General features: G+C 36.4%; 1 protein-coding gene across 3 annotated transcripts in view; it reads left to right on the plus strand.

The window, feature by feature from the left end:
* LOC148941834 (uncharacterized) overlaps positions 1-26325 on the plus strand; it is a 102040-nt gene that overhangs the window by 11946 nt on the left and 63769 nt on the right. For all 3 annotated transcript variants that reach the window (XM_089102872.1, XM_089102874.1, XM_089102873.1), the window contains exons 2-4: positions 1381-1852; positions 18089-18168; positions 22640-22712. In XM_089102872.1, coding sequence (XP_088958998.1) covers positions 1742-1852; positions 18089-18168; positions 22640-22712 — 264 coding nt within the window. In that variant the 5' untranslated portion in view covers positions 1381-1741. The remainder of the gene's footprint in view (positions 1-1380; positions 1853-18088; positions 18169-22639; positions 22713-26325) is intronic.

Consider the following 26325-nt stretch of genomic DNA (forward strand, 5'->3'; position numbering starts at 1 on the left):
TTCAAATTATATCACTGTGCCATGGATTTTTCCAATTCCTAAGCTATTTATTCTTATGATATTATCATTTTGTCAATTTCTCAACTCTTGACAGATTTGTTTAGATGTTAAAAGAGTGCTATTGATAAACTTTGGTAAATTATCTTCTCTATTTTTTCAAATCTTTGGCTCACTCTGCAAGAAAGGGACATGTAAGGGATTTCAACTTCATTAAAGATCTTTTTCTTTTTTTACTGGCTTTGTACTGTTTGATGATTCCTTGTGGGGATGGGATGCAACATAGGGTATATTTACTGATAATTTAGGTGCAATGAGGGAATTCCCCTAACATTATTTATTTATTCTATTCAATAAAGGAGGAAGCCATAGGCATCCTATATGATTTATGATATTTAAACTTAATAAGAAGGTTAAGGAGGAGGATTGTATAATTTGTATTTTTAATGTGTTAATTCTGCTTCAAATTACTTGAGAATATAACACAAGTGATGCCATAAGGCTATCTAATATTACAGGGAGGGTAGGGTGACTAAAGGAGGAGAGAGCTTTAAGAAAAGTTAATTGTTAGAGTTGTTCATTTCAGCAGAATTTCCTGTCATATCATTAATAGCAGCTTCGCTTGATATCTGTCTGATGATATCTATTAGACTACTTTTTAAATGTTTGCATATTGTCTCTTTGAAATTCAAGTTATAGTTTTTGTACCAGTAAATTATGCTTAAATAAATCAGAAGATTTTTTGAATAACACTGTTATGGGATGGGGCCAGGTGTTAGGGTTTTCAGATTTATTACATGTTGTATTAATAGGGGGGGGGGAAGTAGCAACAGGTCAAAGCAAGACATGGAATTTTAGGGAAAACTTTTCTTTGACAAAAGGTGTGTCAAACATATTTTCAATGATTTAATTATGATTTTCAGCACATGAAAAACACATACAGAGTACAGAATTATATAGTAATCTGATCTGGAGAGTAACTAGTGGCATATCACATTTTCTTGATATTATATTTAAAAGTATGAGGGTCCACAGTGCTTTGAACATTATTTGAAACTTTGTGGGAATTTTTGGGACTTGATGCAAAATGAAAATTTTTTAGCATGATCAGGGTGTTATTTGTATCCTAATCAGTGGTGTTATTTCATGAAAATATAGAATAAGTTAATTTTGTTGTTTCTTCATTTTTTCATAATAAAGAGGGATTTTCAAAATCTATGAGGGAGCAAATGACCCCTGACCCCCCCCCCCTCTTTCAACTAATTGACGCCCCTGATCCTAATATCATCAACATGTCTAGAATGATTCTTGCATTAGCATGCCAAGTGTGGTATATAACTTTTTATTAAAAATACGCAATATACATTGCTTTTTTTGTTTCAGATTCATTTGTGAGGAATATTGAGTTGTGTGACTTACCAAGTATTTTTGGAAGGAATCTGTTATTGTTGGGATCTCATTTTTATAGTTTTGTAGCATAAACTCAGGGACTCAAATCAGAAACTTTCTGGAAAGCCTATTCCAGTTCAAAAGTACAAATTTTGTTTTTTCAAGTGTTACTACAGTAAAAAGTCTGTGATCATCTTATTTTTTTATAAATTCAACCCAGTTGATTGTCAAGCAGAAGTACCTTGAAATCGAATGTTGTGATAAATTAAGTAGGATATTATTTAGTATAACGCAAAATAGTGCAGGACCATAAATTTCGAATTGTGTTTTTTGCATTTACTAAATCAAGTGAAAGATGGCAGATGCTGTGGTTGAGGAGCCTCAAATTCTGCCTTTGGGTCCTGTTGAAGAAGAAGAATGTGTAACTACGTCTTATCCAAAAGTCATCAAATATCAGTATACAATGGTAAGTCTTTTTTATGTATAGCCTATATGTCAAACAACTAAACGTTAAAATGGGGATAAATCTATTTATTTAGACTGTGCAAAACAGGTATAAAAGTCTAGATATTTCACTCTGATGAGTATTTCTACTGATAACAATTGCTGTATATGTGATCAAAATATCTAAACTTTTGTACCTGTTTTTACTGTCTAAATAAATGAATTTATCCCCATTTGGACGTTTATTTATTTAAAGTTGGTTCAAACATAAGCCTATATATCTTACCAAATGTTTTATATATATATATATATATATATATATATATATATATATATATATATATATATATATATATATATATATATATATATATATATATATATATATATATATATATATATATATATATATATATATTACAGGCCTCCCACTGGGTTCATAATTATGAAAAAAGTTCTTATTTTTAACCTAGGTTCATAAATAACTCATGATTTAGAAAAAAGGTTCATAAAGTTCATATTTTTCTTGTCATCAGCTGGAAAGCACTTGAGGTTGCTGTCTTTTTCCTTATAAAGGACAATCGAAGCAAATGTTTATGCAAAAGTTTTATTTAAAACGTTTCAAACTGTAACACTGCATGTTTTGTGAACATACATTTTCTTCTCTTCAAAAAGACATTGTTACATCTAACTTGGTTCCTATATTGCCCCTATATCACAAAAAAAAACTGTATCATACAAGATGATGCAATACGTATCTTTTGACAAGACAATATACATGTAGGCCGTACCCAGGATTCTTTTTTCGGAGGTAGTTTTACTCAAAGATTTTTTCGAGGGGGGGGGGGAGTCCACACAAAAAAAACCCTCAAAAAACGCATACGAAATTTGTTTATATCCATTTTTGTTATGTTTTTACGAGTCAATAAAATATTTTGGGAGGGGTTCAAACCCCCTAATACCCCCCTCCCGCTGGGTACGGCCGTGGTAACAATTGTATTATCCTGTCAGAAGATACATGTATTACGTCATTTTGTATATGATGATATAGCTCCTTGTCAAAAATTGTATGTTATCTGTTAGAAATTCCCACTAGAGAATTTTTATGTTTGGTCACTAGCAACTCCTTATGTGTAGTATGGCTATGTACTATGTACGTGTTGCGTGTTATGTACTTATACATGCATTTACGCGTACCAGAATAATTGGGAATGAAATTATATTCAACGTTCACAATTCAAATTTAAGCTTGTTTGTTCTTATTTTTAGTATTTTATTTATTTTATTTTTAGTATTTTATATAAGGATTGATACTGCTTACAGTTCGAAATAATTTGCACATTGGAATTTTTATATTATGATATGCGTGTGTGCGTAGTGACGGCAGTGCGCATAGAGATTCTCACCTCTTGGTTTAATAGTTTTGTTAATTTTCATTTGCAAAAAGGGTACTTGTATTATAAACCCCCTGCCACTCAAGTTGTTCGTTCATTGACGCATTAGAGAACCGTTTTTTTTTTCGTTATTTTTTTCAGCTTAGCGTGAGACTAGACAAAGAGAAGTGACAGAATAGATGGAAAATATATAATTTTGGCTATATATTTTTAAATTCCGGGGTGGGGGGTTATAGTATGTGGACAGTATGAAGTTGAAAAACAATTCTTACTTTCTTACTTCATAGTATGCAGAATAATTTTACCTAACACATTGGCTATGCAGACCCGCTATACCTTACCCCCTCCCCCCTAATGTGCAAATATATAGCTCAAATTTGTTTCTAGTGCATTATATTTTTATCTTACTTTGGTATATTTTATTAGGATTGAGCGTAAGAGAAACATATTAGAACATTAGGTAGGGGGTATATCATACAAGGATCGCAAAAAGTCTAATTATACACATAAGTTGGAAAAAGAATGGTATCTTAAAAGGATAAAACTGGTGGTAGGTCAATTGATTGAGTACCATTGAGTAGCTCAATCTCTGCTTGGCAATAGTGGGCCTTAAGTTCGATCCCAACTGTCGCAACATGCTTCCTTTGGTGACAGGCTTGCTACCTATCGTTGTAAAAATGCCTGGTGACTGAACTGTCACAACAGGCATGTTGTGACCAGGTTGTTGCGACATAATCCCAACTATCACAACAGGCTTGCTACCTATAGTTGTAAAATATACCTGGCGACTGAACTGTTGCGAGATAATCCCAACTGTTGTAACGTGCTTACTTTGGTGACAGGTTTGTTACCTATCGTTGTCATAAATACCTGGCGACTAAACTGTCGCAACAGAGTTGTTGTGACATAATCCCAATTTCCGCACCAGGTTTCTTTTGGTGACAGGCTTGCTACCGATCATTGTAAAAATACCTGGTGGCTGAACTGTCGCAACAGGCTTGTTGTGACCAGGTTGTTGCGACATAATACCAACTATCGCAACAGACTTCCTTTGGTGACAGGCTCGCTATCTATTGTTGTATAAATACCTGGTGACTGAACTGTCGTGACAGGTTTGTTGTGACAAGGATGTTGCAACATAATCCTAACTGTCGCAACAGGCTTCCTTTGGTGACAGGCTTGCTACCTATCGTTGTAAAAATACCTGGTGACTGAACTGTCGCAATAGGCTTGTGGTAACCAGATTGTTGTGACATAATCCCAACTATCGCAACAGACCTGCTACCTATACTTGTAAAATATACCTGGTGAGTGAACTGTTGCGACAAGGATGTTGCAACATAATCCCAACTGTCATAACATGCTTACTTTGGTGACAGGTTTCCTACCTATCGTTGTCATAAATACATGGCGAATAAACTGTCGCAACAGAGTATAAATACCTGGTGACTGAACTGTCGCAACAGGCCTGCTACCTATAGTTGTAAAATATACCTGGTGACTGAACTGTCGTGACAGGTTTGTTGTGACAAGGATGTTGCGACACAATCCCAACTTTTGCAACAGGCTTACTTTGGTGACAGGCTTGCTACCTATCTTTGTCATAAATACCTGGTGACTGAACTGTCGTAACCTTTTTCGCAACAGGCTTGTTGCGACATAATCCCAACGTTCGCAACAGGCTTGCTACCTATAGTTATAAAATATGCCTGGTCACTGAACTGTCGTAACAGGTTTATTGCGACATAATCCCAACTATCGCAACAGGCTTGCTTCCTACAGTTGTAAAATATACCTGGCAACTGAACTGTCGCGACAGGTTTGTTGCTACAAGGATATTGCGATATAATCCCAACTGTCGCAACAGGCTTCCTTTGGGGACAGGTTTGATACCTATAGTTGTCATAAATACATACCTGGCGACTGAACTGTCGCAACACAGTTGTTGTGACATAATCCCAACTGTCGCAGCAGGCTCACTTTGGTGGCAGGCTTGCTACCTATCGTTGTCATAAATAACTGGCGTCTGACGCAACCTTTGTTGCAACTGAGTTGTTTTGTGACATAATCCCAATTGTCGCAGCAGGCTTACTTTGGTGATAGGCTTGCTACCTATCGTTGTCATAAATACCTGGCGACTGAACTATCGCATCCTTTGTCGCAACAGAGTTTGTTTCGTGACATAATCCCGACTATCGCACCAGGCATACTTTGGTGACAGGCTTGCTACTTATCATTGTCGTAAATATCTGGCGACTGAACTGTCACTACCTTTGTCACAATAGAGTTGTTGTAACATAATCCCAACTGTCGCAGCAAGCTTACTTTGGTGACAGCCTTGCTACCTGTTGTTCTAAAATATACCTGGCGATCGAAATGTCAACAGTTGGCATCGTCATAAGGGCCATTAATGCCTCTAGAGGCTCTTCATTATTACTTCGGTAAACCCAAAATGCCTAAAACTCGGGCTGGGGAGTCAAAGTTTAAATAATTTTTTTCTGAATGGAGTCGGAGTAACAGAAATAAGGTTCGACCCTTTGGAGTCGGAGTAATGGAAACGCGTAAAAGCTGGAGTCAAGCCGAATACTCTTAAATACTACTAATGTTGGAGTGTTGGAGTTAGAGTTTTTATTTCTTTTAATGAAATGTTGGGAATTGGAGCTGGAGTCGAAACAATTATGTTTGAAGTTCCAGGAGTCAGAGTTAGAGTCGGTGGTAAAGTGAACAGAATCCACAGCCCTATCAAACCCCCCTGAACCTCTGATTAAACGTTACTTCTTTTCAATTCAGAGCTGAACCGGCATTTTTTATTATGAATTGGTATAATAGGACGAACTGGTTTCATTTGGCCTTTTTTTTCTAATTGACATATTTTCTGTCATTTTGTTCGTCTCTTTTGAAAATCTTAATAGCTATTACCTAAACTTGAACCCTCTTATCGAATAAACAGAGGTGGAGCTCGATGCATCTTCTTAATCACAAAATGAAGAAACCGGCTGTCGCTGTCCAAACTCACCAAGAGTGCCGATATTTTAAAAATACCCTTTTTGTGCTTTCATTGGAAAAAATGTCTTTCCCTCTCAATTTTGTGATTTGGCGCCCCTGAATCTCATCCAGTACAAAATTCAAGTTAAGAAAAATTCCAGAGGTACTTCGTATAGAAGGGGTGGTCGTATAAACTTCCGAGGGGGCTCATTCGATTGGAAATCAGAAATTTTAGTGCCATTTTTATGGGTCAAAAGTGATTGGAGGGCAGCTAGCCCCCACCCCCACCCTTTTTCCCCTAATGCATCCGATAAAAACTTACGTGGTAGGGATTTTGTTAAAAATAATTCAAAGGTCAGATAAAAAAAAAACAATGGGGTCGACATGACTCCTCAGAACCCAGGAGCAAGTGTTATAAGATGTGCCCTGGGGGCATATAAGGCTTTTTATGGAAGGGATAGTCGTATAAACTTCAGAGTGGGCTCGTTGGATTAGGAATCGGAAGTTCTAGTGCCTTTTTTAAGAGTAAAAAGTGATGGAAGGTCACCTAGCCCCCTCCCCCACAAACCCTTTTTCCCCAAATGCATCCAATAAAAATTAAGAGATAGTCACATAGTTAAAAATAGTTCAAAGATCAGATAATCTATAGCCAATTCATATGGAAGGGGTGGTCATAGAAACTTTGGAAGGGCATCACTTTGGAAACGAATGATGTAGTGCCCTTTTTAACTCTTAAAAGTGACCAGAGGGTAACTAAGGCCCCTTTCTTCTTCTTCTTTTCCCTCCCCCTCCCGTACCCTCCAAAAAAATTCGATCTGAATTTTAAGATAGCCATGTTTTTGAAAATAGTCAGAAATTCCAATAAATATACCTTCTGCTTGGCATGGCCTCCAAGGGCCCTGGAGCACGGGGGGCTGGCACAATTGAAAATTGTTTAAACATATGTTTATAATGTAAAAGGGGAGTTTTCAACGAGTGGACGAGCAATAACCCCAAAGAAACCTATCAACGTGAATGTCATATAAAAAAAAGGAGAGTTCAACAATTCCTTCACTGTAGACGTAACTTGGGTGGTTAAAGAATACTTTTATCATGGGTTGCTATAAGCACTTCAAAAAGCGGCCTTGCCAGGACACAATTGAGATACTACTACTAACATCTCACTGTAGCACCAAGCCTGCTGATGCTAGCACAGCTACGCTCACTCCTGCATCCCAGTCTAATCAAAGCCTCCCTTTTTACACCCCCCAGGAAGTTCTAACTTCCCTTAAATCTTTTCTCATGTCTCCTCTTACCCTATTTGAGGACGACCTGTTTGCCAATTTAGAGTGCCTACGTTTGAATATTTGGAAAATAAAATGTAATTTTTGACAACAATTAGGCCTTCATTTTGTAGAAGTACAGCCATTATTGAAAACGGAGTTTGTCCTTTGCTTTTATAAACCCCTCTAATTCCCTTTAACCTCTCAAGAACGACGCAGGGGAACGATCCCTGAGATTCCCAAGCCTATCTGACACCCAATATAAGGTCGTTCTTTTGCACTAAGGACGCCATCTTTCTGCCACATAGAACAATGATGAGAGAACTTCGACGAGTGTCAAATCTAATAGTAAATGGTTACTTAACAGTTACTACAGCATAACGGCTGTGGAACTCTCCTCCTGAAAGAGAAGAAGAAGAAGTTTGAGTCGGTCTGTAGTAATCAAGGCATCAAAATCTTGTTCATTCCAGAGAGCAAGGCCGACATCGAAAGGTAGAGACCATGTTTTTCCAAAATTTCCCGGTTCTCATTGTTGAGACAAGTGAGGGAAATTTAAGTGTAATTAAAAAAGAGCCCTGTAGCTTTTCCCTAATACACCCAGGCATACAGTTCATTGATGTTTATTAATTAGAAAAACTTTTTCCACAAAATAAGTTTTTCAAAAAAAAATAAAGAACTCCATTAAACAAAAAATGAGCAAAAATAAAATCAAATAATCTACCAAGCGTGAAACTACCGTAAATCAGCATCGATAAATAAATGAAACCCAAAACGAACAGAAATTACAATAAATAACCGAGTCAAACTCAAAACGAGCAGAAATTAACATAAGTTGGGCACAAAACCCTTATGCCTTCCCAAGGCCAGAACAAAATTTGCACTTTACTGAAAAAATATAAATGTTTCTACTTTTATAAATTTAATAAATCAAATAATATTAAGATTTTGATTACTAAATATCAGTATATGTATATTAAACTGAAAATGCACATTCATTTATATTTTTTCGGTAAAGTGCAAATTTTGTTCTGGCCTTGGGAAGGCATATGGGTTTTGCGCCCAACTTATGTTAATTTCTGCTCGTTTTGAGTTTGACTCGGTTATTTATTGTAATTTCTGTTCGTTTTGGGTTTCATTTATTAATCGATGCTGATTTGCGGTAGTTTCACGCTTGGTAGATTATTTGATTTTATTTTTGCTCATTTTTTGTTTAATGGAGTTCTTTACTTTTCTTTGAAAGACTTATTTTGTGGAAAAAGTTTTTCTAATTAATTTCTGTTCGTTTTATATTGACATAGTCATTTCAGGGAAAAAGAAAATAATACTTTAAATCTTTTCTTTTTTTTTAAACTTTATAGTTTGTCCTGCTATTTGTATGCTGGAGAAAAATTTTCAGCAATTTTTAACAACATACATCCTTTTAAAAATCTGGACACAAATAGTAGTGTTTAATTTCGTTTCATACCTCCTCTAGTTGACCTACAATGGAAAACTTGATGCCATTCGCAAAAAAAATCTGCTTACTTTCTTTGATAGCTTAAATATACTTACGCTATTTTGACTTGGTTAAATTTTAAGAGCAGAAGTAGCCCATAAAGTTTGAACATAAAAACCTCATTCGATCTTGGGATACTGCTGAGATGCCGTTTTGGGAATTAGCATTAACACAGTTCATTTTGATTTAATCTAAAGGCAACATTTAGTTTTCAAACATAAAGGCAAATGGGAGGGTGGGCGTGGGTGGGGATTAGTTGCCCTCCAATCACTTTCGACTATTAAAAAGGCCCTCAGCCCTTTCTATTTTCAATCGAATGAGCCCTTTTTGAAGTTCCTACGACAACTCCTTCGATACGAAGGGCCCTGGTCTAAACAACAACAACAAAAAATCATAGATTATTCTCACATCGATCTTTACTATAAAAATTTCAAGCCTTCCAATCACTTTCGACTATTAAAAATGACACCAGACCTTTCGGTTTCCAATCGAATGAGCCCTTCTGAGTTTCTGCGACAACGCTTTCTATAAACACCTTATATGCCCATAGGGCATAAGTTACAACCCTTACCCTACGGGCTGTGAGGGTGGTTGTCATCCTCTAAGACATAATTTCCAGAACTTTCAACTACGTTAAAAAAAAGGCTATCTCAAGATTTTGATTGGATGTGTTTGGGAAAAGGGTGGACATGAGAGGGGCGTTATTCGCTCTCTCATAACTTTCAACTATTAAAACAGGCACTAGGTCTTTCAATTTCCAATCAAATGAGCCCTTTTTAAGTTTCTACGACAACGCTTTCAATAAAAACCTTATATGTCCCCAGGGCATAACTTACAACCCTGGCCCTGAGGGCGGGGGGGGGGGTTGTTATCCTCAAAGACTTAATTTCTGGAAATTTCTACTGTGTTGAACAAAATGTCTATCTCTAAACTTTGATTGAATGTCTTTGGGGAAATGGTAGGCGTGAGAGGTGGCTCAAATACTCTCCACTCACTTTCGACTATTTAAAAGTGCAATTTCAATTTCCAAACAAATGAGCCCTTTTCGAAATTTCTACAACAATTTGTATATGAACCTTATGTCTCCCCAGGGTATAACTTACAACCCTTGCACCGAGTGCTCTGATGGGGGTATCATCCTAAAAGATTTAATTTCCAGAACTTTCAACTACGTTGAAAAAAATGGCTATCTCAAAATTTTGATTGGATATGTTTGGGGAAATAGTGGACGTGAGATGGGGGTTAGTTGCCCTCCAATCACTTTCGACTATTTAAAAGGGCACAGCCTTTTGAATTTCCAATCAAATGAGCCTTTTTTCAAGTTTCTATGACAAAAATTTCAATAGAAACCTTATATGCCCCCAGGGCATAACTTATAACCCTAGCCCTGAAGACAGCAGGGGGAGTGTCCTGCTGAAAGGTATAATTTCCTGAACTTTAAACTGTGTGAAACAAAATAGTGAGCGTGGAAGGGGTGTTGGTTGCCTTCCAATTACTTTTGACCATTAAAAAGAGCACTAGCCATTTGAATTTCCAATCGAATGAGCCCTTTTTGAAGTTTCTACGACAACGAGTTCAAAAAAAAGCTTATGTGTCCCCAGAGCATAACTCACAACCCTTGTCCTGAGGGCTGTGGGGGAGTGTCCTCCTCAAAAACATAATTTTTATCTGGAAATCAACTACGCTGAACAAAATGGCTATTAAAAATTTGGATTGGAGGTGTTTGTGGAAAAGTTAGGCGTGAGAGGGGGGTTAGTTGTACTCAAATCACTTTTGACTATTAAAAAAGGCATTATACCTTTGAATTTTCAATCGAATGACCCCTTTTCAAGTTTCTGCCACAAAGATTTCAATAAAAACTAATATGCCCCCAGGGCATAACTTGTAACCCTTGCCCTGAAAGACTGTGGGGTGAGTGTCCTGCTCAAAGGTATAATTTCCTGAACTTTAAACTGTGCGAAACAAAATTGCAATCTCAAAATTTTTATTGGATTTGTTTGTGGAAAAAGTGGGCGTGATAGGGGGTTTAGTTGCCCTCAAATCACTTTCGACTATTAAAAAGGGCACTATACCTTTGAATTTTCAATCGAATGACCCCTTTTTCAACTTTCTACAACAAAGATTTCAATAAAAACCTAACACGCCACCAGGGCATAGCTTATAACCCTTGCCCTGAAAAATCTAGGGTGAGTGTCCTGCTCAAAGATATAAGTTCCCGAACTTTAAACTGCGTGGAAAAAAATGGCGATCTATAGGTTTCGAGTGGATAAATTTTGGGAAATAGTAGACGTGGAAGTGGTGTTAGTTGCCTTCCAATCACTTTCGACTATTAAAAAGAGCACTAGCCATTTCAATTCCAATCGAATGAGCCCTTTTTGAAGTTTCTACAACAACGCGTTCGATAAAAACCTTATATGCCCCCAGGGCATAGCTTACACCCCTTGCCCTGAGGGTTGCGGGGGGGGGGGGGGGTCATCCTTAAAGACCTGATTCCGAAAACTTTCAACTACGTTGAATAAAATGGATATCTCAAAGTTTTGATTGGATATGTTTGGGGAAAAGGTGGGTGTGAGAGGGGGGTTAGTTGCCCTCAAATCACTCTCGACTATTAAAAAGGGCACTAGCCCTTTGAATTTCCAATCGAAAGAGTTCTTTTTCAAGTTACTACGACAAAGACTTCAATAAAAAAACGTATATGCCCCCAGGGCATAACTTATAACCCTTGCCCTGAAGAGTTTGGGGAGAGTGTCCTGCTCAAAGGTATAATTTCCTGAACTCTAAACTGCGTGGAACAAAATGGCTGTATCAAAATTTTGATTGGATGTGTTTGGGGAAAAGGTGGGCGTGAGATGGGGGTTAGTTGCCCTCAAATCACTCTACTACTAAAAAGGGCACTAGCCCTTTGAATTTCCAAACGAATGAGCCCTTTTTCAAGTTTCTACGACAAAGATTTCAATAGAAACCTTATATGCCCCCAGGGCATAACTTATAACCCTTACCCTGAAGACAGCGGGGGGAGTATCCTGCTGAAAGGTATAATTTCCTGAACTTTAAACTGTGTGGAACAAAATGGTGAGCGGGGAAGGGGTGTTGGTTGCCTTCCGATCACTTTTGAAAATAGTGACGAAGACCACACTGCCTTTCCAAAAGAAACAACAAAAGTACGAAGAACAATGGGGAAATCTTTTTGCAAGACAGTGGAGATAATTTGAATGAATATTTCGGCCCTATGTCTAGGGGCCGTCCTCAGCAAGACAAAAATATATGAAAGAAAAAAGACTCACAACCACATGACACCAATAAAACCAAAAATTAAAAATTTTTCAAAGCAGTCCTAGCATCCTTACTTCAGCGAAGTTTAACCAGGACTCCAACAAACAACAAACAACAAAAGTACGAAGAGTCCTGATTGAACTTCGCTGAAGTAAGGATGCTAGGACTGCTTTGAAAAATTTTTAATTTTTGGTTTTATTGGTTGCATGTTGTGTGAGTCTTATATGCCCCCGGGGCATAACTTACAACCCTTGTCCTGAGGGTTGTGGGGGAGTGTCATCCTCAAAAACATAATTTCTATCTGGAAATCAACTACGCTGAACAATATGGCTATTAAAAATTTTGATTGGATGTGTTTGTGGAAAAGTTGGGCATGAGAGGGGGGTTAGTTGTCCTCAAATCACTTTCGACTATTAAAAAGGGCATTATACCTTTGAATTTTCAATCGAATGACCTCTTTTTCAAGTTTCTACGATAAACATCTCAACAAAGACCTTTTATGCCCCCAGAACATAACACGTAACCCCTTTCCTGAAGACTTGTGGGTGAGTGCCCTGCTCAAAGGTATTCCTTTATGAACTTTAAACTGCGTGTACTAAAATGGCTATCTCAAAATTTTGATTGGATTTGTTTGGGGAAAAGATGGGCGTGAGAGGGGGGCTAGTTGTCCTCAAATCACTTTCAACTATTAAAAAGGGCACTAGACCTTTGAATTTCCAATCGAATGAGTCCTTTTTCAAGTTTCAACGACAAAGTTTTCAATAAAAACCTATATGCCCCAAGAGCATAACTTATAACCCTTGCCCTGAAGACTAAGGGGGGAGTGTCCTGCTCAAAGGTATAATTTCCTGAACTTTAAACTGTGAAGAGCAAAATAGCCATCTCAAAATTTTGATTGGATGTGTTTGGGAAAATGGTGGGCATGGAAGGGGTGTTAGTTGCCTTCCAATCACTTTCGACTATTAAAAGGAGCACTAGCCATTTCAATTCCAATCGAATGAACCCTTTTTGAAGTTTATACGACCACGCGTTCTATAAAAACCTTATATGCCATCAGGGCATAACTTACAACACTTGCGCCGAGGGCTACGGGGGGGGGGGGGGTTGTCATCCTCAAAGACATATTTTCTAGAACTTAAAACTACGTTGGATAGAATGACTATCTAAAAATTTTGGTTGGATGTGTTTGGGGAAAAAGTGGGCGTGAAAGAGGGGTTAGTTGCCGTCCATTCTCTTTCGACTATTAAAAAGAGCATTAGTCCTTTGGATTTCCAAATCGAATGAGCCTTTTTTGAAGTTTTTACGATAGAGCCTTCTATAAAAAACCTTATATGCCCCCAGGGCATAACTTACAACCCTTGCCCCGAAGGCTGTGGGGGAGTGTCCTCCTCAAAAACATAATTTCTATCTGGTAATCAACTACACTGAACAAAATGGCTATCTCAAAATTCTGATTGGATGTGTTTCGGGAAAGGGTAGGCGTGGAAGGGGTTGTTAGTTGCCTTCTAATCCCTTCGACTATTAAAAAGGGCACAAGCCACTCCAATTTCCAATTGAATGAGCCCTTTTCGAAGTTTCTACGACAACTTCTTCGATACGAAGTGCCCTGCTCTAAAGGGAAAAAAATAATACATTGTGCCAACATCGTTCTTATATGCCCCCAGGGCGTAACTTTAAACCCCTGCCCTGAGGGTTTTGGGGGAGTGTCTTCCTCAAAAACATATTTTTTATCTGGAAATCAACTACGCTGAACAAAATGGCAATCTCAAAATTTTGATTGTATATGTTTGGGGGAATGATGGGCGCGGGGGGGCTAGTTGCCCTCCAATCACTTTCGACTATTAAAAAGGGCACTAGCCACTCCAATGTCCAATCGAATGAGCCCTTTTCGAAGTTTCTACGACAACTCCTTCGATACGAATTGCCCGGGTATGGAAAAAAATAATAATACATTGTGCCAACATCGTTCTTTATTTAGGCGTTCCTTCCTATGATAGAAATCGTTGTGCAAAAAAATTTTCGCTGGTTGGTAATTTCACTAATTTTTTATATTTTTTCACTTTTGCTTTGATGATTAAATATGGTCAATTTTCCCCAAAGGGCTTAGTCTATTTTACTCTTGGCTTTATTTATTTTTCTCTAATGATTAGTATAAACTAGGTACAAAGTCGCCTACAGAATTTAAAATGTGCTGCAAAGTCATTCAATATAAAATTGTAAATTTTATATATTTAAATTTTATATTTTATATTTTCAGACCAAAAGTTAGGTATTTTTCCTGATTGTCCAACTCATCACGTATAATGCGGAAATAGCTCCAGCCATTAAAAAACGATAGTGCAAAAAAAACAGGTTGAAGATAGGTTGTAGAAATCCAATGACGTTTTCTTGAATGTAAAATGTTCAGTATGGCCTTTAAATAATTGATAAACTTCCCTTACTATAATGAATGCAAAACCCCTAAGTTGAATATATAGAATAAGTTTTAGAAACAGTATCTTATGTCTAAACAGTTTATGATAAACAGCAAGCAGATAAAGATAAATCCCAACAAAATACATGCCGCTTAAGGTTAATTACACTGACGTAAAAATACGTCATAAGATACTCTGCCCCTATAACAGCTAAAATTGCAAGGTAACTCATTTTTTCGTTACAGTGATGGGTCTCCTTTTCTCTTTTTATTTTACCTTTTCTCCTTTTTATTTTATTTTTCTCTTTTATTTGTGTGATCAAGCTAAACCAATAATTGTAGAATGCTGGGAGAGGGCTCTTTTGAAATCGACATATCTTGTGCCCTTTCTAAATGGAAAAAGATGATACTAAAATTATTGATAAAAATTGAATCTTTGTATACAGGATGATATAACACCCATACCTTTTGAAAGTTGGTTCTCTGGGGTATTATGTCATATTTGAATGACTCTGGCCTCATACTGTGTAATGTCATCATATTCACTTGTAAATGTCTTGTTGGAGGGATTTCAAGCTTATTCCCCAAAATTTGCTTAAATCGATTTTCAAAATCACATAAAGACTAACTGAGATAAAAGTTACCATTCCTGAATTACCTACAAATGGCAACTTTTTATGGCCTGTTTTTTTTTTTTTTTTTAACGTATCTTTAATTTTTGGTTTTGGCTACTATTTAATTTTTGGTTACTATTGTCCGTGGTTCGTTCTTTACTAAGTTGCAGGTACCACTGCAACCATGATGACTCGTGACGTTCTGTAAGCTGCTCCTTGCGCTTCGACTTGCTAATCCCGTTTCAACATAGCAGCATCTGTGCAGTTTTCTTTATTTTGTTAGCCAGAAAGTAGGAAGATGGGGCTGGAGTTGTCGTAAGAGATCTTAGATATTTGCTGTGATGCAAAACCATTAGCTTTATATTGAGTTATCACATTGAGCAAGACTGTTGAGAATTCGCAGTCTGGCGAATACTTTGACTCCCACAAAGTACTTGGAGTTGCATAGTATTGTTTTGTGTCGGATCAACGACGCTTTTTGACTACTATATAGGACTTACTATATAGGACTACTATATAGGGACAGAAAGTTTCCTATACAGGTATTTCGGACAAGGCGGCTCTAATAGTGTACTTTTTGTTCTGATCTGACGCTATTTTTAGGACTTATGGGCTATTGTATTTCTTAGTATGGGACGTGATCGTCTCTTGCTAGCTTGCAAGCTACCGCTGCAACTCGGAAGGTCCTTGTGTCGGCCCTGCTGTGTCGCTACACTTGGGTTTGAACTCTGGGTCCCGAGACGTTAGAAAGACATGGCCAGTAATCGATTCTGTTATAAGGCCATCTTCTCTGCCTCCTTCTGCCCCTTCAAGTATTGTGATGGAAGACAAAATATAGAGGGTGAGCTAAAAGTTCGAGATGCGTTTACTTCCTATTTTGCTAATATCGGCAAAACTACAGCCTCTTCTGTAAATCCTTCTTCTTCTCTACCTGACTTTTGGTCTTACCTTGGAACGTTTTGTCCTAAATCAATGGCATTGAAACCTGTCTCTGAAGCTGAAATAGCCAGAATTGTCAATGGTTTGAGGGGTTCTTCATCTTCTGGCCCAGACCGTATTCCGACTAAGGTTGTCAAGTTCATTCTTCCTGTCATCGTTTCTGCCCTCACAAGACTTATCAATCTTTCCTTTGAAAATGGTGTTTTCCCAAGTGCTTTAAAGCGTGGTCGCGTTATTATTCTTTTTAAAGGTGGACCAATGAATGATTATGCAAATTACCGTCCCATGTCTCATATCAATGTTTAGTAAAATTTTTGAAAAAGCAATGCTTTCTCGACTTCTTGATTTTCTTAATTCTAAACACTTTGTCATGATTTTCTGTTTGATTTTAGGGCGAAGCACTAAGCTGAGCATGCATGCGCAACTCTTGGAATTATTTACATTCAGTTCTTGACTCTGGTCTGATACATGCTGCTCTTTTTCTCGATGTACGAAAAGCATTCGACTCATTAACACACAAGATTTATCTTTGGAAACTGTCCCATATTGGTATAAGAGGGTTTGCTTATTCTTGGATTCTATCATATTTATCTGGTCGAGTCACCTCGGTTGATCCGCACTTTTCTAACCCTTCTGGAATAGAGTTTGGCATTCCACAAGGATCTGTCATTGGGCCGATACTCTTTTTAATCTACGTCAATGACCTTATTTATGCGGTTCAAAATTTAAACCTACCATCAAAAGGTTCTCTATGTAGACCTAAAGATCATTACGTTCGATTCCTAGGCATCTTGCTTGACGCAAATCTTTCCTTGAAGCATCATATTGACCTGATTAAAATGAAAGTGTCCAGGAATCTTGGAATCCTTAGAAAGCTCAAATACATATTTCCTGGGTCGATTCCTAGAATCTAGTTCTACAGCCCAGTTCAGTCTTATGTTTCATATTGTTCTGCTATTTGGATGTCAACTTTTCCCCTGTCTTTGACGCCACTTTCAAAACTTTATGATAAAGCAAGGACTCTTCTTAAGGAAACTAACCGATCTTCACTTAAACCCTTGCTTGATGAAATCTCTCTATTTTCTTTCTTGTTCTTCTTTCATGTTTTTACAGTTGCACGGCCATCTTCCTGCTGCTCTATGCAATAATATATCTTTTGTTTCTGATTAATCGACTTATTATCTCCGCATTTCCAGCAATTTACAGATTCTTCATGCTCCATCAGTGAAGTCTGACTTCAACCCTATGACAGCTTGCAACAGGATTTGGTCCACATTCCCTGTTTCTGCACGAAGCTGCCACTCGTTTCGTTTGTTCAAAGAATTATATTAGAGAATTTCTAGCTAGTAATTAAGTTTTTTCCTGGTTTCCCTTGGAGATGATGTCTCTGGATTGAGTTGGATATTTATTTTAGTTAGTGAAATCATGCGCTATCCCGTGCCTAGCTTGTCATTTTGGGGATTATTAAGGTGGGCGACTGGATTTTTTTGGATTTTGTTTATATTTTTTTGTGTTGTTTTTTTTTCCTGTTCTTTCCCGGCCATGGAGCCTTATGGGGGAGATTGTGTTGAAGTAGTTTTTTGTTTGTTATTTTTTATTGTTATATAAAGAACTCAGATCACTTTTGATTAGCTCAAAAATTTGAGGTTTCTTTGGTATTCAAAAAGAGCATTTGATGGCAAACAGTAATACTGCATTTGAAACAATTGACAGTCATTTGGAATTTACAAGCCAATGACTAGAAAAATTCCTTTATCCGTGTTATTGACCTGCGCAAGGGAAAATTTCTTAATTTACCTTAAGGGACAGAATTCTGTGTGTCTATGGGTGATTTCATATTTTGCATTTCAGACTGTTTTTATAATGCTTCAATTTCCTTCCAGGAAGAATTGTTGGACCTTCAAAATGCACCAGAATCTTTGAAGAGACCCTTGTTTTTGGATGAGCCCTTTTGCACTGCCATGTGAGTATTGGTATCTAAGCTTAAAAATGGTGTTTTGGCCCAAATTCAAAATACGTGTTATGATCTATACGTTCCACACAGAGGTTTAACCACCCCACCCCCTAGATTTAAAAAAATATTTTTTTTGGCATTTTTATTGAAAATGTTTGTTTTTTTTGTTGTTGTCATCGAAAATGACTTTCTTTGGTATCTTCATTTTACAAAATACAAAATAACAGCAAAATTGCTCCCCTCTAATACATTTTGCCCCCCCCCCCATTACGTTTTCGTGAATGGATTCTGCTGAGTTTTCCCAGCCAAAGTTTTATGGGACTGTCGGGATATGTTTCCAGTTCGGGGAGGGAAGGGAGAGGTATCTGAAGCCAAAAATTAATTTGTAGGCCCAATTTTTTTTTTGGGGGGGGGGAGGGGGTCAACATTAGAGAATGCAAAATCAGTGAAAATAACTCTAGGGAGAAAATGTAGAAAAACAGCTGACTAGTGGTATATCAGACCCTAAGGTTTTAGCAGCCTGGCGTCATGAATTGATTTGATAGATCAGTTGTTTGGTCCGATCTTAAGAGGGGATTTTTTCCCCTTCCGATCTTAGTTCGCTCTTTCCCTTTCCTTGCATTTTAGAATTTAGATATGAGAGAAGACGAAGTGGTTCTGCGCCCCCTGGCCCTGTCAAAGTCAAATATATGCCTATTCAAAACATAATTCGTGATTTTTATGTTGCACTAGGAGGGTCTCTTTATTTTGATATTTATTTTTAAATAAATATCAACATATACTATTTATTTATAATAATATCAAAATTATATAATAAATATCATTGTTATTATATTATTATTTATTGATATTATTTTTTATTCAATAATATTATTTATTATTAATAAAGAATATTATATAAGATATTATAAATATTTATTTTCAAATAAATATTTTAATATTATTTTTAAAAAAGAAGTTTTTTTTAGATAAGTAGAGAGAGATAATAAAACCTGAAACTATCAGAAATGAAATCGCATAAAAACGTCTTTCTTAAAACGAATGTAAGTCATCTTAAATGAGAAAATTAACCTAAGAGAAACATACACTAAATTCAATAACCATGTCAGACTTAAAAATGACAGGTATCAAAATATGAATAAATCAGACCTAAAATGAACCTTAACTTAAAAAAGTAATCAAGTGAAATCTTAAACCAACAGGGGCTACCTCACACAAAAGTAGAGCTGCTGCCATTTTCAACTCCATAAAGCCTAGTATAGGGTCAGAGGGGGAAAACAGGAGATAGGTCATTAAAAACTTGGTCAAAGCTAATTAGTTCATTCCTATACCTTCTTTTTATCAATCTTTGTACCAAGTTTGTGAATATCAGGGGTGGATCTAGAGCAGACTTGGGGGAGGTCTGATGTGACAAGGGCGCCAATAATAGACCAAATTGACAAATTTATTCTTAAGAAAAGAAAAAACAGGATAAGTGGGCGCCAGAGAAAATCTTGGCAGATCCCCCCCCCCCCTCTGGATCCGCCAATGGTGAAAGTGGTATAATGCCAGACATAATTTCATTCCTCTTCGGGAGTTTTACTGAGAAAAATGTTCCTATTTTGTTTTTAAAATCCCTATGACATACTATGTTTCATAACCAGAAAATACGAATTCAAAAACTTCCAAAGAAAAAAACTCCTACTACTCGTAACACCTCTCTGCAACACCAAACTGCCTGAGGCCAATGCAGCTCCTCCGGTGCTCACTCCTCTTCCACCCCAATCTATTCAAATATCCCCTCGGTACTTTTCTGTTATAGCGACCCCACTCAAGAATTGCGCTGTATAAAACTCGAGAACAAACCGGTTTTTCATGTTTAAACCGGTTTTATTAAGAGACAATTTGCTTACGCTCAGTGAAAAACAAGTGGTGGGCGACAGAATACAGTAGACTTGTATAATTTGGCAAGGGAGGGGGTAAAGTATTTGGACAGTATGGTGTTAGAAAACAATTCTTAATTCGTAATTTACAGAATAATTGTAGCTGACATATTTTACATGCAGACCCGCTATACCTTACCCCCCCCCCCTTTGTGCAAATATATAGTCCAAATTTGTTTCTAAGGTATTATATTTTTAAAATGTTTTGGTATTTTTCATTAGGATTAACCTAACTTCATTTCTTGAGTGGGGTTGCTGTTACAGAAAAGTACCATCCCCTCTTTAGACCCTCCCAAGAAGTCCCAGTCTCCTTACATCCTCTTCACACCCCATTCAAGGACGACCAGCTTCTCGTATAGCCCTAGGGGATTGAACGAAAAGGACGATCTTTGTCAATCTGTCATCCGTAGAACGTGTTCTAGCCATCTCAAAATTTTTCAGCGCCCCTGAAAAAAGCATCAAGTTTCGCTAAATGGAAATGTCAAGTACCACCATATTTTCTGGGACAGCGCATGCTTGTCTTTTTTTTATGGGGTATGTTTGACAGGATTTGCTGCCGGCAAATAATATTGCAATCTAGTTTTTTGTTGCCCCTCTCCCCAAGGTGGAGAATGTAAACATTAGACTATGTACTATGTGCCACCTAGACTATGACTATGACTATGTGCCACCTAGACTATGTGCCACCACTAAAACCTCTCAAAGAGCTATTGATCACAGATGACTAAAAAAAAAGTCAATAAGATGGCGGTGAGGAAATAATAGCTGGCTGGTACCAAGTTTGTCCTTATATTATGTCCTTATATTACCTAATATTCTCAATTAAATCGGTTTAATAGGAAAACTAAAAATCAGATTTAAATAAAAGCAAATTTGGTTAGTTCCTTGTTATTTTCAGGTTTAGCTTCTTTTTTTTAATTTAAGTTGGTACTGTTTATTCCGGTTGTTTTTTCGCTTGCGTTGAGGGTTTCTTGTTGTTTCTACAGGCAAACTATTTACTGATACAAATTTTATTAATAAACAATGCTAAAAGTCTTTGCATTTTATAACTACTGCACTAATGGGAAAGCTGTTGTAAAGTAGAAAAATTAAAAGATATATATATAAGCACACCTACAAACAAAATAAAAATAACTAAAAAATACACCAAATTCCTTCACATCATCACTTTCAAATAAATTTTCTGAATTTCGCTATAATTTTGAAGGAGAAAGAAGAAGTTATGTTTGTTTGATTGGACTTTTATGTTTGTTCAATTGGACTTTCGGATTTGTAAAAAAAAACTGCATTTGTCTATAATTAAGATTTAAATAAACTTAATGGCCTATAATATTGAAGATGTGATTCTCCAATAAGTGTTAGTTGTATTCTGTGTAATTGACCATTTTTATGCATAATTTATTACATAGCATAGAATGCGGTTTAACTTCTTTTTCTAAGTGCCGACGACTGTGATAATGAAACCTGTTAGTCTGTATTGGTTACCGTAATTGCTGTCTTACATGGCCATGTAGCCTGTATCCTTGAAAAAGGGAAAAAAAATCCAAAATTTTATTTTTATGTTAAAGAACCTCTGTAGGCTGTGTAATTTTTTTGTAATAGCCTAGTGAATACCAAAAAAAAAAAAACAGTTGAAAAAATCAACAAAATAAAAGCTAAAAACAAATGGTATAAAACAGTTTAAGGAGGTTTGGCTTTCCTTTGAAGGTCTGACTGTCTTTGGAAATCAAGTATCTGTTAATATTTGTATTTTTCAGCCAAAGTTAACTGATGTGTTTTTACTTATTTATTTTCACAATTCAACGTTGCAACACTGGCAAAAATGTGATATTACATTTAAAACTTCATAGTTATGTAACAACCAAAAGAGACATCTTAGAAAATATCGACTTTCAGGTGTGAACAAACTTAAGATGGTCTAGAGGCATTTTTTTTCATCCTCTTGGATAATTTGGATAATTTTGATACTTGTGGATAATTCGGACAATTTTGGATAATTTTGATAATAAATTTTGTTTGGATGATATATTTTTATAATGTATTTTCATTTGGATATATTTTTGTTTGTATACTAAATTTTATTTGGATAATTTTGATAATAAATTGGATAATGTTGGTACTTTTGGATAATTTAATGTTTTTGCAATTGTCAGTTCTAAACTTTTTTTTTTTTTGTAGATACCGCCAAACCAACTTTTTTTTTGAATAAAGAGGTTGAGTGTTCTGGTCTGGACCCATTCATGGCTATTTTTGGCCCTTGTTCTTGCAATCAAAATGAAAGGGGAATGCTAAAAATATGTACAGGGGTACGTGTAGGGGCAACTTATTTTTGACAACTTCTTCTTACAACTATGATTACTGATTCTTATTACTTATAGAGAGAAGCTTGTATTCTGTTTCTCAAATAAAAAGTTTGTTTTGATTTGAGGATGCCTTACAAGGGGGGAGGGGAGAGTGTCTTACCCCGAGCCCATTCATGGGGTTCTTTGACCCGGACATATTATGTATTCTTTTTAATTCTGTGTTTACTGATAATTACATTTTATTATCATTTGCAGAGTTAAGCGTGAATCGGATGAAGGTCGCAATAGAGGACAAGGAGGAGCAAGGACTGATGGAGAGAAGGGACAGGTATTGTAAACTAGCACTTGTCTCTTTTTGTCTAGTGGTAACGGGAAAACTTGCCCCCCCCCTCCGGAGAATTTGCCCTCAAGAAAACTCGCTTCGAAAAACTTGATTGGAACCACCCCTGTCTATATCTTCTGATTGTCAACATGTATATATACATTTTTTTTTCTACATTTGTGACCATATTAAAAGACCTTTTTTGTAAAAATATAAAATACTGGACTGTCGCTTATTTTCAACTTGAAATTTACTAGGTTACGTTAATGAATCCGCTACAGGTGTATCTTGGGACCAAATTACGGCTTAGAAAGGTGTTTTCGAGTTCCCACCTTCAGCCCCGCTCCAAAACATTGAATTCTAGTTTGCTCAGATCACTCTCATGCTGCATGAGTAATACTTCCAGGAACGGTCCTACAACCCAAGTTGGAAGTATTGGAAGGTTCACAAAAAGGTTCTTTCATCCCCTTAGTTCTCTGACTATCTACCTTAGTTCTGCCCTAGGAATAACGTATGGACGGATGGATGATAGACTTATCTATCAACAAGTGAAATGAAATCATTTTTATACAATCCTGAAAAGGGCTTATGCCAGATTTGCTTCTCAGTCACTCGGACTATCTGTCTTGGCTTTTTCTACAGTTAGCCATGGCTAACTGTAGCCAGTTAGCCAGTTAGCCATGGCTTGATGTAGTCTGTTAGCCAGTTAGCCATGGCTTGATGCACGCAAACTACTTGATTTTAATCAAAAATCAACGAATTATGGGATTGTTCGCAAAAACCATAAAACAGCCATGAATGATCTTTAAGGAAAATTAGTATCCAACACTACTTTTATCTGTTATTACCTCTGTTTCTACCCCCCCCCCCCCCCCTTGGAGTTGTGATTTCTTCTAAAGTTGGCATACTCTTGCGCTATTTTTAGCACGCACATACATATTGATTTACTTAGAAAGAGGAAAGTGTGAGGAAAGGGAAATGCTGTCTCAGGGTCTAATTTGGACCTAAGGCTTGTTCTTGAGTTTTTTTTATTTAGTGCACCAATTTTCTAAATTTGTTATGATTTTCAGTTTTCCGTGGCGTCAACTGGAAAGGGGAGAGGGTATGCCCACTAGAATTTTTGTTTCTTCAAAATTTGAAAAATACCTCCTTAGGAAGAATTTTCAATACAAAATGCTTTTTTTTTGTATTTTCATTGAAAAGAAAGGACGAATTTGTCCCTCCGTTAGATTCTCATAAATACATTTGACCCCCTCCTAAATCTTCGTAAATTGAGATTACTGGTTGCTCTGAGTTTCGGTCCTCACTCAACTCCCTACGAATCCATCCGACGTTGTCTTTCAGGAGGAAGTTGTTTTTGGTGGTGGTTTTCAGTGATCACACTAGAATTTCTGGCTGAAATTTTGAATTAAGCAGCCTAATTTTATATTAAACTATCAGAGATATGATTATCAGTCAATAAATATATAAAACAGTAGAGACAAAGAAATTACAGCATGGTTCCCCTCAAGGCACTATGACCGGAAGCAATGCTCCAGTTCTCTATAAGGGGGGGGGAGTGTCCCTCATGTGAGAAACCTATTTTACGCCTGACTCCTGGGTTCTTCATGTTGAATTGCGATATATCTTTCCAGAACTTAAAAATACTAAGGACAGTGAAATGAAATCTGATTGTTTTAATTGGTTAATTGGAAACTTTTATTTTGGTTTGGTTTATATCCAAGCTGCGATGACCTCTACTTTTTTTCATCTGCTCTTTGCTCTTCTTCTATTTGCCTTTTTGCTGCTTTTTCTTTTTCTTGTTCTTGTTTTTGTCTTATCACTTTGAAGTGTTTATTTATCTTTTACGTACTGAGCTGACACATTGAGCTCTGCTCCCCGTTAACTAGAGTGGTAATTTTGTCATAACTGTTTGTATTAATAAAGATCTACCTTACACAACCATATATGTTTTAAAATCATGGAGCTTAATTTTTAATGGAAAAGAGCTTCTTATGCAGAGGTATTTTTAGGGGGGGTGACAGATGGGGTACTTGCCCCTGGTGCAGAAATTTTACGGGCGCAGGAATTTCAAGTAAATAATCTAACGGTTATAATCTTTTTGTAATTTTTGAAATTCTATTTTCATTGAAATAAACTGGACTAGAGGATAATATATGAAAATAATTAATAAATTATTAATTAATTCAAAAAATAATTATTAAATAATGATAATTAAATAATTAAATTAAAATAATAATTAAATAATTTGAATAATAAATTAAAAATAATTCAAAAACAAATTATAAAATTTTGTTAATAAATGAAAAATTTGTTAAAATTTCGCCTGACAATTTTGTGGGAGATAGAGGGGGGGGGGCTAATCAATATTTTGCACCAGGCGCAAGAGAGGCCAGAACCACCACTATCCTTATGCAGTTATTGAGTTTTTGGAAGTAGCGAGTACAAAATTTAGAAAAAACAAACATGGGTGAAAAATCAGCAAAAAAAATATATGACACCAAACATAATAAGAAGGTGTAGCTTTCCTTTGGAGATGCATTCGGCTTGGGAAATCAACCGAATGTTGATGCTTGAATTTTTGCATACAAACAGCATTGTCAAATTTAGGTACTTGTTAATTTAACGAAGCAAAACCAAGAATTAAAGTTATGTCAATCCTAATGAAATATAAACTTCATATAACCTTTAGTTTATACAATAATATAATTTAGGCTATATATTCGCACATTAGGGGTGGGGTTAAAGCTGTGTACAGCGCCCCTAACCTAACCTCCCCCCTCCTTAACGTCCAAATATATAGCCCAAAATATGCGTTCTGTCACACGTCATTTGCCTTTATTGCTATGAAACCGGTTTTCTCAGATCTTACATCTAGCAAACTTCTCGACTGTGTTTCTTTTAATTGACAAGTACCCAAATTTAACCAATTAATTTTGTTCATTAATTGTTGCGCTTCCACGTGGCAACATATAAGAATGTATGGCAGCAGACAGCCTAAGAAGGTGTAGCTTTCCTTTGAAGGTGTAAACAGATTGTTAATGCTTGAATTTTTGCAGAAAAATAGCACTGTCAAATTTAGCCAATTACATTTGTTCGTTCATGTTTGCGCTTCAACGTGGCAACACAGATGAAAGTGTGATACTGTTTTTTTTTTTTTTTTTTTTTTTTTTTTAATAGTTTTAAAATAAAGGATAGAAAAATCTTCTAAAATGTGGCACTCTGGTGTGATTTGACCTAATATTGGTTCATAGGACAAAATATATTTCTTACTTTGATGTCCTTGGTACTTCAAGCTAGATTCGAGTGTTTGAGTTAGCTAGGGTAGGTCAAGTTTCTTGAGTTTTCCCTGTTTTTTGATTTGAGTTTTTCTTCTTTTTTTTTGGTTTCTACCTGGTCGAGTGTCTTGAGTTTTTCCTGTTTTTGGATTTAAATGTTTCCTTTTCTGGTTTCTACATGGTCAAGTGTCTGAGTTTTTCCTGTTTTGGATTTGAGTCTTTCCTTTTTTGGTTTCTACATGGTCACGTGTCTGAGTTTTCCCTGTTTTTGGGATTTGAGTTTTTCCTTTTTTAGTTTCTATCTGGTCGAGTGTGAGTTTTTCCCCTGTTTTTGGATTTGA

Source organism: Artemia sp. Qi Xiang Cuo, chromosome 17 (genome assembly GCF_049724085.1).
Source record: "Artemia sp. Qi Xiang Cuo chromosome 17, ASM4972408v1, whole genome shotgun sequence".
In the NCBI taxonomy this organism is placed as follows: Eukaryota; Metazoa; Arthropoda; class Branchiopoda; order Anostraca; family Artemiidae; genus Artemia; species Artemia sp. Qi Xiang Cuo.